Consider the following 14,141-nt stretch of genomic DNA (forward strand, 5'->3'; position numbering starts at 1 on the left):
ACTCATCATTCCTTTACACCTACACCTTGGTTATAATTACGATACTATGAAACAGTAACTGATGCATGCCATATCTGATGTATGTCTTGCATCAGATGATGATGATGATGATGAGGTACCATCCGTACCATCATCCATATGCCACGGATGCCAATAACTACAATGTATTTATCAGCCTTACATTGTAATTTGTATGGAAGTTTTTGGAAAATCATAAGATTTGGAAAATATTCTGTGGATCTAAACCTGGTCCCTCGTACTTGGAGCACACAATGGGTTATTCCCAGGGTTATTCCAGTTGAAATGCATGATACATCCCCTGTGAAAGGGAGTGTGAATTACTTGAATGGTAGTGTTTGGCAAAGACTACTAGCGATCGAGGGGGTGAGCGGCGATGCAGCGCGACAGCAGGCCGCATAAGCGGCGAGTGTGAGTTTGTCAAAGACTACTTGAAATCAAGGGCATGCCTGACAACCGTTCCGATTTAATCGGATTCGCTCCGATTTTTGAGGTCAAAGGTCAAAAAAATTTTTTTTTTTTTTTAGATTTTTTTTTCAATGTTTTTGGTGACTTTGGAGAACCACGGACCTATTCTGAAGTGCTAGGATCATAAGGATCATTCACAGTTTTTTTTTTTTTAAATTGGAAAAATTACGAACAAATTACAGTTTGTTATTTTTAATATGCAAACCATTAACCAATATTTACCTCTTCATGTAGCACATATTATAAATGCATGGAAAACCAATGAATCTATAATATGTGATACATTAAGAGGTAAACACTAGTTAATGGTTTACATATTAAGGATAACAAACTGTAATTTTTTCGTAATTTTTTTTTTTTTTTTTTTTCAAATTACCTGTGAATGCTCTTAGCACTTCAGAATAGGTCCAGTGGTTCTCTAAAGTTGCCAAAAACTTAGAAATTTTTCCCACCTTGAATAACAAGTAATTTAGGGTCTATAACTTTTTTTTTTTTTAAAGTTTTGTTTCGCTTTCTCACTTCACTCTAATTAGACACCGACCTTAGTTCCAAAGGTTGGCAAGTATGTGCCAATATGGGTGAGTCAAGGTGCTTCACGCGCCTGGTCGGTCACGCACACCCTGTAGATTTTTATTTTTACAATGTTGGCAGGTATGCAAGGGGTGTGAGGGCTGGCTGCAAAGTTGTGACAGTGAGCCGCGAAGCGGCAAGTACGAAGTTCCAAGAGTGTTTGGTTCCCAATAGTTTCACTCCCTATGGGTAATATAGGTACATGGTCTGTAGTAGCACAGACTACTTGAAATGGTTGACTCCATTTGAAATCTGCACCTCTTCGTGGAAGATTAAGGTCATGTCTTCAATAGGGGGGTGTCTGGATTTCAACTGGAATAACGGTCCAATTCTGAAAGTAGTGATAGCTTTGAGTCACTTCATATTCTGAGTATCATTGCCTGAAAATGAATTAATCTCAGCCCCCTTATGATTATATTCAGACCACTAGTAAGATATTTCATACTGCTGGCAGGAGCAAGTGAGGGGAAGCCGCAACATTGCAAACATTTTCCAAAGGAAGTCACACAAGACAAATTTTACATACAATGGTCTACGCTCAAAATATACAGTACTCATAATCATTCTCCTCTACTTCCTCTCTGTTTCAGGTGGCACTATGGAGCGCTGCTGTGGTCATCATCACTACACACCCCACTGATAAATAGTCGGACGAATAGGACCTTTTTTTTTCTTCTTAGTTACCAACTATACTCATGCAGAGACTCTAGTCAACAAGAAAGATTGACCGTGAAAGTCTACTAACCACCCGTCACTGGACTTTTGTGATTTATCTTTCTTGCACCATTTGAGATAGTGATCATAGTCTGAGCTGAACATAGTCTGGTAAATAAGAAAAAAAAGGTCCTACTTGTCGGACTACTGCTAAAGTCAATACTGAGAGTTAGTCTGACATTTGTAAATTGAGTCCAGTAGCCTGGCTTTGACCTAATTAAAAGGTTGACTGCCCAGTGTCTTAATGAGTTTCTAAAGATCAAAATATTATACAAAACTTATATGTCCTGACCATTATATAATGTCAACTGTTTGTAAAGGACTGTGCAATAAGTGTGTACCGGATGGAATAACCTAACACCCAAAATGCTGTTAAAATCACCCCCCCCCCCCTTCGGATTACCAGCATATCACTAGGATCCACAACATGCTCATCTATCAGGGGAACAGTTCTTAAACCCCAATACATTTGTACATTCATTGGATGACCTTTGAAAATGTGGGTACTAAAACTCATACTCTGCAACTTGAGGTCAAATTTTGCACTATGATTGTTTAATTGAGGTTATTGAACTATGCCATTGGGATGAGGCCATTATGGTCCATAGACTGTATCCTTGCCATGCAAAAAAAAGAGTCACACCTTTTCCCCATGCTACATTTTGGTGAATGTGTTTAAAATTACCCAATTAACGGCCACTAGTGGTAACATATTTATCAAGTTATTCGGCACAAAAGAGTGGTTTCCAATCAATTTTACAAACCAGATTTAAAAAAATTCTGTATGACACTCATACCGACACACACAATGTCTATCTTTGTTTAGGGGCAACGTCTATCCTTGTTTAGGGGTAACTTTCAAACCAATTCCTTGCTTAGGATGTTTTTATTTGAGTAAAATCCTCGATTTGGGTTAGTATGACAAATTTTCGACATCCTTGCTTAGGATCATTTTCAATTCCTTGCTTAGGATGTTTTTATTTGAGTAAAATCCTCGATTAGGGTTAGTTTGACAAATTTTCGACATCCTTGCTTAGGGTCATTTTTGAAAGTTACAACTTTATACATGAGTACCCCCCCCCCTGGGTTACAGACTAATCATTTCAATCAGACAAAATCTGATAAATGATTGTTTACATCCATCTAACAATATTCATAGCGAGGTTGTTGCCCTGCCTGTGTAGTATGAGTTGCACATGAAAATATGCCTGCCATGTTATTTTTAAAGACTTGACATTTGCAGGGCTCAGCGCAATTACACTTTGTACCCAGAAATTAAACCAGACTATGGCTAAGAAATGAAAACAGAATCATTGTCAATGAAACACTGTGAGCCATAATGATCTACATGTACTATAGACTCAAACAACGGCATAGTTTAGAGTCCGAAGTCCCCGTTTTGTAAATGTTAAATTCTGTGTTCTTTTCCGTTTCCTAAAAATAACCATTATAAAAAATTTAATCTACTCTAGGGAAATTTATTTTTTCCATATTAAAAACACTGAAAAAACATATAAAATGTATGTTTCTATCTAGAAACACTAATCAAAAATGGTCATTGACATGCGAAATCGATGGCATAGCCAAAGAAAAAAAGTTGCAAATATATGACCCAAAACTTCTACCAATGGCAAGTAATGATCAATTTGAAGTAAATTTCATTGAAATATTTAATCGGTTTCTGCATTTTGTTTTCCGTAAAACAGAAAACTTCAGGCGCTAGCATAGCTCACTGACACTCACTGCACAATTTTGACCTTCTGATGTGGAGCATGAGTTTCTGTACCCAACATGCAACGGTCATTCTTTGAGTATAGAATCATATTGAGTTATGGAGGTTCTGTGTCCTGGTAGATGCGCATGTTTGAGATTCTAGTGAAACTGGTCATTATGGTAACTTCTATTATAGGCCTATGCATTATAATTAGCTATAGAACTACTGTATATTCAACCAATCAATTTCTAGTGGTTTGAACGCATATTCGACCATGCAGTGACACCCACGTTCAATAAGCCAAATCGGCATAGGAAGTTTGCAGTTTTGGGACACTTTGCCCTCTGACCTATTGGGAAAATTTAGGAAAATTGCTTTTTGTATGTACAAAATATAACCTAAAATGTTTTATAAGAATAAAAACAAACCAAAAAAAACCATTATTATTGAATAAATTAATTATTCAAATATTTTTAATGATAGCATTATGACAATAATAAATTAATTTCAATAATTACAGCAATTGCCTCAATAGACTGCAAAGCCAAAGTGTCCCAAAATGCTCTCAAAAACCGGATGTTACAACATGGCAATTAGGTCTAATACACTGCCTCAAGTAAGAGAACAAGGTACCACACACGAAATCCTCTGTGAACCTGGCTTTCTTTTGTCACCTTTTGATAGCATATATATCAAATTATTAAAGCTAAGGAATCAAAACAATAAAATATTTAATTTGAATTTTATATCCGATGCAAAAAATCAGGAAATTAACTTGGTCTGTGTACTGTTTACAAAACGGTTGAAAAGAATTCATCGGTAAACATGATTCTGTGGCCTTCCTTTCAGTTTGTCAGTCTGGTCCAATTTCTGGGTACAAAGTATAGTTGAACTGCGTCATGTATAAATTTATAGTCTTTAAAAAATGTCATCCATGGAGAAAAACGTTCTACATTCACAGGTCAATGACCTCATCATTAATTAAACTTGTATCATTATCAGGTTTTGTCAGAATAGGCGCACAATGAGGCGCCAGGGTCAGAAATCTTCCCCCAGTAAAAACTCAAATTACAAAAAATTTTACGGCATTTCTGCAAAAATTTGTTGATTTTGCCTCTCCCAAATTCACTTTGACCCCCAATACCCCTCCCCGAAAAATTCCTGGCACCGCCACTGCCTTTTCAGCAGCTGATCGTAAATCTTTGGAAATAAGGTCACAAAGTTGCAAACATTGGGTACCCGGTACTAACTTTGGTAATTTTAGTCTCAAAATAAAGAGCATAAGGCTTGAACAGTGAGCATGTAAAAATCAGCTCAAAAATAACTTTGGCATATCTTTTTGTATTTTTTTCGTTGACAAAAAGGGATGAAAAGATGATGTGATGCACAATCCACCAGCATTACATGTACTTACATTCAGGTGACGGGGCATCTTCTTTAGCCTGGTATAACATGTCTTTGAGTTCCTGGAAAACAAAAGAATAATATCAATATTTTAATGAAGTGTAGCTTTTTGGTTGTTTTGTAAATCCTGTAGTAAAAACAACATCATAGGGTGCCAATTCGCAGATTCAAATCCCGTGGGTGCCAAACTGCCAAATGACTTCTTTGTTCATCTTCTCTCCTTTTTTGTTTCTTCTTTAACTTCCAATAGCAAAAAGCAGGGTTGGGTGTTAGGGTTAAGGGGGCTATTTTAAGTCTCATAAATGCATTGAAAGTGCTGAACTTCTAAAATAATTCAAACACAGCATACAAAACTTGAGCAACCTGGTTAACACTATTAGGATCTGAAGTAAATTACCTATTTTTATAGTTCAGAATTATGTACCATGTGGCATGTGTGGCATGCGTTGATGAGCATTTATATTGAACAGAGTACACTGGTTAGTCTGAAACACTGTCAGTCCGAAACACTGTCAGGGTTCCTAACCCTAAACCTAACCCTAAACCTAGCCCTAACCATAAAAATTCGAACTGACGGTGGTTCGGACTGACGGTGTTTCGGATTGAGAGGAGACCCTGATGAGCATATCAATGTGAACGCACAATCTAAGTGATACACACACTGATTGGCTGATAAACAACTATCAATATAACAAAAAGACGGGTTGTTCCATTTGCTACAGAGCGGGTAAAAAGGGTGGAAACTTCTACACGCTTGATGATCACCATCGCATACCCACATCTCAAACATGGGTGAAACTGGAGTTCACTTCCCAAGTGTTTATGATGTTTTGTTTTTGTTTTGTTTTTTGCAGAGTACTACACTTTTCTGTGGTACTACACCCCCTTATAAATTGTGTGACTCATTGGAGTAGTAAAATTGACAATTTGAGAATTCAAAGATCAGTGTATTTTTCATTACCATTTACTTTAACTTTAAACTTCCCTTTAAAAATTATGTGCACATATTTATGAAGAGTTCTATGCAGAAAGTGATACATCCATTTTTTTTCTTGATATAGGCAATAACTCTTCATATAGAAAACATAATAAGAAAAAGTATTGTTTCTTATCACAATCTCAAATGTATATTGGATTTATTATTAAAGTAAGGTCGCTAAGGCGTCCATTAAAAAGCTGGCAATGTTGGGCAGATGATGATGGTCAACACAAAGTTTTGAAAATGGCATGTAATGATGTATCCCGTCCTGCAATGATGTATCCCGTCCTGCCTCTAATCTCTTCACATCTAACTGCTACTGCAGACTTCTAACCTACTCAGTGGCGTGCGCAGCACATTGAAAGTGGGGGCCAGGTTGTTCAGTTCCCCCGAATGGAGTCTGATTTAGGTGTGTAAGGTGCGGTTTTAGTGTTTTTCCCCAAATTTCCCCCGAATGACCAACAAAAGTGGAGGGACACGTGCCCCCCCTTGTGCATGCCACTGAATCTACTCATCTTTGTCCAATTGATGTTTAGACTTGAGGTTTAATCCCCCATTCATTGTAGTCACTGATAACGTCTACTATTAATGCCAATGACCTGCAATGAACTGTCACAAATTCCTGATGACCAAACACATGAATAGGCACCCAAATAGACACAATGTGACAACAGGTTGTTGAGTTTCCTTCCTCATGAGTTTCCTGATCAGTTCTACTGAAATGTGTTTCTAGAGGTCTACAGAGAGGCAACTTGACCTTTTTGCATTGTTCTTAAAATAGAATTCATCATGTTCATTGTAGTTTTTACAGAGCAACTGGAAAATCTCAAAACATACACTAATCAAGTTATATACATGTATTTATTTACCATTGGTCTTTGAAATCAAATTAACAATTTAAAAAAAAATATTACAGGCCTCAAATGAATTTGGAATTCTATTCAAATCTACATCTGGGACAAATTTATTCATTTTGAATTTAATTTTTTTTTCACCAACAAAAACTTTGTACTGTCTTTTCTTTATTTTGGGGTTATTCCTTCATGTAATTTTACACTTTCTTTTCTTTATTTTGGGGTTATTCCTTCATGTAATTTTACACGAAAGTAGGGTTAGGATTAAGGTTAGGGTTAGTTTAGGGTTAGGGTTAGGATTAGGGTTATGATTAGGTTAGGGTTAGGATTAGCTTACACGAAATAATTACATGAAGGTCGAAGGATCGACCCATTTTGGTTTGCTTTGATTTCAAATAAAATGGGATATCATCTTCATTATCATCGTCATCAAATTAACTGATGCTGCAAATTTTCCAATAAACACCAAATATCATTCAATCTTTGAATGCAAGTTCGAGCCCCTGCACAATCTTTTCATGCATAATTTAAGTTACTTGAAATTCCTCTGGACACGGTCACACAGAACTAACTGTTTGTATGTCTTGGTTACCGATACAAAAATCCCTGGGGTGGGGGCTGGTCCTGGCTGCGATGGTTTCCCAGGATGGTCTACTGTGGTATGTACAGTAGGGTGTTCGCTTCTTAGCTGCAAATCACTGACTGCTGGATCATGTAATTTTACAAGAAATAGGACTAGGGTTAGGTTAAGGTTAGGATTACGTTAGGGTTAGGATTAGGTTTAGGCTGGGGTTACAAAAATACATGCAATATTAGCTAACTGCTTGTACACAAAATAATTACATGAGGGATCAACCGACTGTTGCTAAATGGCATCTCTGGCCACAGTGGTTAGTGAATTCCTGTAAAGTGTGGGTTTCATATCAATTTTGTCGCTTTTAATTCTTAGTAAAATTATGCTCATTGAAAGAAGTGGGTACCTCTTTTTTTTATATGTGACACGATCTGGTGTCCATGGGGGCCAAAGGAGACATTTTTGAAAATTGAGTTAGATTGAGTTACTGTAATAATTACATTACATACAATAGGCTATCATTTACTGAAATCACCATTGAAGGTCTAGCATACTTGGTTCTAAAGTTATGAAGTTTTTGATATCTATTTTCTTGTTGTTTTATTTTATGGTTTTTGTTCACGCCAGTGAACATTGAAACCATTTGCACCCACATCTCATATATGCACAGTTTATCCCTTACATACACTGTACCATGTGTCTTGAATATCTATTACCCACCAACCCTGTGGTTAAGAGGCTAGGAAATAATTCCTAATATCTCATTCCCTCGTTTGTATGCCTCTATCTAATCCTGCTCCCCATGACAAGGACAATTTAGCACAATTAATCTTCAGTGAGACTGCTCAGAGTAGGAAATTTTTAGACATGTTTGCAATTGGCTTAAAGAGCAATCACATGCTGACAATACACATAACTGATTGGTTAAGCAGGTCACCATGGTCAGTAACTTTGTCTTTTTAAAGACAAATTCTTCTTTACTCCATATTTTTACCTTTATCTCAGACCCCGGTCACACGTACATAATTGCGTCATCCGACCATCGTTTTATTTACCATGGTCCAACTATAGTTGACTAAACAATGTGCGGTCACACTGCAGTGTACTGTAGTTAGATAATGATTACTCGCAGTCGTAAGCTGATTAAGCTCATGGGTGCTAATTACACTGCCATTCAAAAGTATTGCTAAAATGCATGACCGGATGACGCATTGTGGTCACACAGGTATTTTTTTGTACTAACTATGGTCCGACCATAGTAACTTGGGCACTAACGATGCTAATTAGCATAGTTGGGGAAAGATGGTCTGACTATAGTCTGACCATGGTCCCGTGCGGTCACACACTACCCGTACCATGGTCCGATCATCTTTACTTGGTAAAAACATGCACGTGTGACCGGGGTCTCAGTTTCAAATTTGCCGCCTTTGGACCAGATTGTGTCACAATATATGCAGTGTATGTACTGTCTTCTGTGATATGCACGCATAGCAGACACACAGGACATTATATAATTGGCTTCCATGGGGAAAGTAAATCCAGTTTTCAGCTTCAAGTGATTTCCTGAATTGACATTGATGAGCATGAGTACAACATGATTCACCTTGTGAGTTCCATGTGCCCAGGGTATAAAACAGTCTTGCCAACAATTTGCAGCCCAATTTACCGGTCAAATCATCAGAAACTCTTTTCGCAAGGTCAATAAACCTATCAATAATATCCTATTACTTCCTTAAAATAGTAAAAACACAATGGGAGGAGTACTGCAGGGTTGCCAAACACACAATTTGGTAGCCCAAGTGGGCAACTTTTGAAGATTTTCACCTCAACTTTTGATATCTTCCTGTCCCATTGAAACAAATGGTTCATGGTTGAGAACAAAATTGGGCGAATTTTCAACCCTAGCGCCCACAACTTAAAGTAGTTTCCCGTCCCATAGAAACCAATGGTTATTGGTTAGGGAAATAAATTGGGTGACTTTGCCATAATTTGACCTGAAATTAAGGCTGAAAATGTTGAGCAACCAGGCCTTGGAATAAGAAAAAAAATCCAAGGATCCTTTGGACCCTTGCCTTTGAAATTTCAAGAGTCCTCACCAATTTTTAAGGGTCCGACCCCGGATCTTGCCTTTGAAATTTCAAGGGTCCTCACAGCAGTGAAATCTGCCTGTAGTGTGGTGGCTATCATGACGGGGATTGCTGAAACAATTACGTGTGGACATCATGCGGTACATATACATGTGATGTTATGAATTAGCTACGGCGATCACGATATGTAGATTGTAGAAAATTGAAAACCCGGGTTAAAAACTTGATGGGAAACTAAAAATGAAAGTGTGCTCCAAGGCAGCTGGACATATTATGTGAAACAGATTTTCAAGTGGAACAACAAAACTAGGATTTTCTGCTCTTTGCTTGGTTCAATTTTTACGGCTCCTTAATCTTTGTGTGCATTATCACTATAGTATGACCACTAGTCACTATTTGGGGAAATTGAGGGGAATGGGGGAAATTAAGGGCAATTTTGGGAAAATTAAGGGAAATTAATTTGTGGGTCCGCACCTACTTTCACGGGTATTTGATGCAAGGACGCACTTATTTCAAACGCTGTGAGCAACCCTAACAATTGGAGGGGTACAACAAAATACAACATGTATTTTATTTGTAGCACCTTTCCTGTGAGTGTGAATATATTGTATTGATGTAGTTATGTATAGCCACATGCAATCATAAGAAAATGGTCAACTTTGGGCTTGTCATTTTATATGAAGTCAACCTATACAATTACTGGGACTTAGCAAAGTTGTAATTTAAGACTAGTAGTTATATAAAAGTCATGTTTTATAAATTTTGAAGGTGGACCACATCGACTTTGGGCCCCCTGAAAATGTTGAATTTGTAATAAATTAATTCTTCGTGAGGGCGCTGTTCGAAATGTAAATGAGTTGTGACCTCAATTTTTTGGATATGCATTGTATTTATCCTATATATAGCATCAGTGACAACAAAAAATAATTAATCTGACCAAAAATGTGAATTTAGGGGGGCTAAACTTGCCAGTTTACAAAACATTACATTTTTTCTTGCATATTTAATGACCCCGTGACACAACGCGCAATTACAGAATTTGTTTATATTTTATTTTTTGACAAATTGGGCATGCAGTTCTAAGTGTGTATACAAAGTTTCAGACCTCTCTTTCTTTTTATAAAGAAGGCACAGACTCCCAAAGATGAAATTTATTTAAAGGGCAACTTTTGGGTCCAAATTTAGACCTCCCTACTCCAACTTTAAATGGCTGCCACAGAAAATCCGTAAGAGCTACAGACCTCAAATTTGCAGCTTTTTAATATTTTTACTGTACAACATATGACTAAAATATAAAGCAAATCTGAGGGGGTCAGGTGGGGCGACTCCTTGATTTCATATGGAATGACCCGTATAATATTATTATGTTTTATGGCTATTTTTCATGTTTTTGGAATGAAATAGATGGTCACTGGCTGACAGTGACTGCTCTACAGGGTAGGTGAATTCATCAGTCCTTAGGTACGGTATGTATCGTAGAACTGGTGAGTGAGTCTAGATGTCATGGACATGGCATGGATGTCAAATAGCTAAATGCTGACCCACAAAGCTTAATTAGAACTGTATAGAACTGTATCAGGAAATTGTGAAAATAATAGTAATACCCCTGTAAAGTAAATTTTTTATTACTTCCGTGGTCCGGGTACGCCCTGGTGAATTGCGATCGCGTAGAGAAGGGACAAGGTCGCCTACTACGCGGCGTATGCGCCGTGCCGACCCAATGCAATGGGCATGATGGTAGCGAGGACAACACTTTTTAGGTTTATTCTAGGAACATCTACAAATTTGGTATCACTGTAAAGAGCATTAAGAAACTTAGACAATGGTACCAAAAACAGCTCTATAGCTCAAAGTATGGGGGAGTTATACCTATTTGAAGTTGTGAAGGGTAGCGGAATTTGTCTGTCATTTTTTGTTTATGGTACCCTGGATTTATTTGTCTAGCACTTGAATATTTTTACAAGTAGCACTTACAAATCTGGTATCAATGTTAAAGGGCATTAAAAAGAAAGACAATGGTGCCAGAATCAGCTCTATAACTTAAAATATGGGGAGGTTATGCCTATTTAAAGTCATGTGAAGTTTACTGGGTTTTTTTGTGAGTCAATTTTTTGCGTACAATAAATACAGCATTATTTTAGAGACGATGATATTGCCTCCAAGAAATAAATAAATAAATATTGTAAGTAAATAAACAAGTAAATTTAGGAATGAATGAATAAAGGAATAAATAAAAAAAATAAACAAATGAATAGGTAATCATAATCTAATATGACCCATACAACACATGAACATGTTCTGCCAGTGCCATTAGTTACTTGTCAACCTCATCTGACACTGCACTACTCAACTTTAGTATTGAAAAAAAAATACAAAGGAAGTGAAAAAATTGAAAAAAAATTATACAAATTCTTAAAGTAGGATCATAGAGTTGATTAAAAGTAGTAACAAAAATAATATCACTTGAATTAAGTGTGCATTTTGCATTTTACCACATACGACATGACCCGATATGCGCTACATCTCCCACCCCGACGTCAGCCCGATCAGGAACAACATGTGCGCATCTATGCGGGATGGATTTCTGCAGAAGAATGACCACAAACATCTTTAAAATACTCTAAAATTTCATATTATATGGGTGTAATATAGGTGTAATGACCTCCTTCTGCTCCATTTCAACAACTTTTTACGCCAAAAACCATGAAAATCTTACCTAAAAAATAGACCTAAAAAAACTGAAAAATTAGGGGCTTTCCCCAAAACAAACACTGTCGTGTTTGGTATGAGTGCAAAGGTCACAAAATTACCCACAAAAGGATGACATCATCCAGGTAAGTCTTGTGGAGTCTCGTGGATAAATCCAAATCAAGATTTCGTGAATTTCAAGCAGACGAAAAAATGGCGTGCCGTCGATCGAGTCGCTACGGTCGTAACTCCTGAACTTCAACAAGTTCATGACATTAAAAAACATGCTTAATGTACAAAAAATCAATGTTCTTTTTTTGTGGAAAACTTTACATAATCGGAAAATTCCATCTTTAAACTCTGTAAAAATAATTTCCTATTGTATTTGTAGTTTTGAAAGGATGAGAAATGGTGAGTTGTTTAAAATCACTAAGTTTCACACACAAACAGATTCAAATGCGTAATCATCGTGATGCGCTGATCTCGCTAATGATGGGTCAACCAGCACGTTGTTGTCAAGTCAGTGCATTGATCAACCAATCAGCATGATTGTTTATTTCTTCTGTGTGTACGCTCGTCTACGCTTGGCGCACAGCTTGGACCACGGAAGTAAAATCTTATTCAGATTTCATTTGACAGCTTAACCATCGCGTATACGCGCGCGACGTCAATCGTGTGCATTCCATTGGACCTTGTGCAAATAATACACGCTGGATGGCTTAGTCACGATTATCGCACTTTCAGTTTCCCACGCGTTTGAACGGGAATTGGATTGCGTACTTTTTCGATGTCTAGTGAGCAAATTTTTTCAATATTTTGAGAAAATGATGTCAAATTTTCTATTCTATATTGTTTGGTAATAATGTCTTTTGCCAATAGTATGTTTAAAGTTCTAATTTTGTGTTTTTGATCGCAAAGATCGGATATTTTCGTTCCCGATTCGAATTCTGAACCCTTCGCTAGGGTGCCGATTTGGGCAGACCTTTGACGATAATTTTGCCTTTTTGGACACTAAAATGCATTCGATCCTTAATTTTGTTTCAACCGAGTCTTAAATTAGCAAGCACAATAAGGTTGGTACCACTTTTATATACATTGATAAAATTTTAAAGATTTTTTTTCAAGTTTCTAACCGGCAAAATCGTTAAGTGTGTATTTCCCATTGACATCCAAAATGGGAAATACGAGTCTGATGGACATAGGAACGGCGTCCATGAGACTCGGCGAGTCTAGGATGGCTAGCAGTACGCTTAATTTGTAAAAGGGAATCTGAATAAGACTTTAATAACAAATTCACTGTAGTCAGGATAAATAATTAAATCAATCAATCGATCGTACATGCGTAAATAAACAAACAAACAAACAAACAAAAAATGACAATTTCCCTACCTCATATTTGATGTATTGTTTACGCCACTCGGGCGTAATATGAGCACCCAAATGCTCTGTAAACCTCATCGTCCGTCTGTCGCCACACCATTAGAGATCACAAATATATCCTCAAATATTATTCCTTTAGAGAGGTTTATTCGAAGTGAATTATTCATTCCGAATTCAAGGCGAAATCAATGTAAAGTTTGCTGTTCTGTTTCCCATACTGATCAAGTTTTGTGCAGGTTTTCTATTGGGATTTCTTCGTGCAGATTAACGTAGGCTTGGCGCAAATAGCTTTTTAATAGCGGAGCTTAGAGTATTTTTTTTCTTCTTAAAAATTATATTTAATGACAATTTATTGCAAATTACAGCTTAAAAATATTTATTAAAAATTATATTTAGTATCAAATTGTCTTAGCAAGAACATAAAATTTAAATTAAGAAATAGTTCAACCGGTTATTATTATTATACTTTATCTGCACGTTATTTTGCACAAAATCAGCTGACTGTGTAAAGTTGCCAGACTGTAGCACGACTAACAATAATAAAACACTAGCTATTTTACCTAAGTAAAATCACTATAATTGATATTCTACATGTACAGCAATTTTTCTAGAACACTGAAACTAAATTTAAATAGGAAAGTGAAAAGCTGGGACCAGGGTGTTATTTAAATAATTTTTTGGTAGGTAAGTA

The 14,141-nt window shown here is 36.8% G+C and overlaps 1 protein-coding gene across 1 annotated transcript in view; it reads right to left on the reverse strand.

The window, feature by feature from the left end:
- The window catches only part of LOC140140164 (xenotropic and polytropic retrovirus receptor 1 homolog), a 55,709-nt gene extending 42,023 nt beyond the window's left edge, over window positions 1-13,686 (reverse strand). Inside the window, 2 exon segments of the mRNA XM_072162024.1 lie at window positions 4,899-4,950; window positions 13,460-13,686. Coding sequence (XP_072018125.1) covers window positions 4,899-4,950; window positions 13,460-13,528 — 121 coding nt within the window. The 5' untranslated portion in view covers window positions 13,529-13,686.
- Window positions 13,687-14,141: the final 455 nt, after the last annotated feature.

This window comes from Amphiura filiformis, chromosome 18, assembly GCF_039555335.1.
Source record: "Amphiura filiformis chromosome 18, Afil_fr2py, whole genome shotgun sequence".
In the NCBI taxonomy this organism is placed as follows: domain Eukaryota; kingdom Metazoa; phylum Echinodermata; class Ophiuroidea; order Amphilepidida; family Amphiuridae; genus Amphiura; species Amphiura filiformis.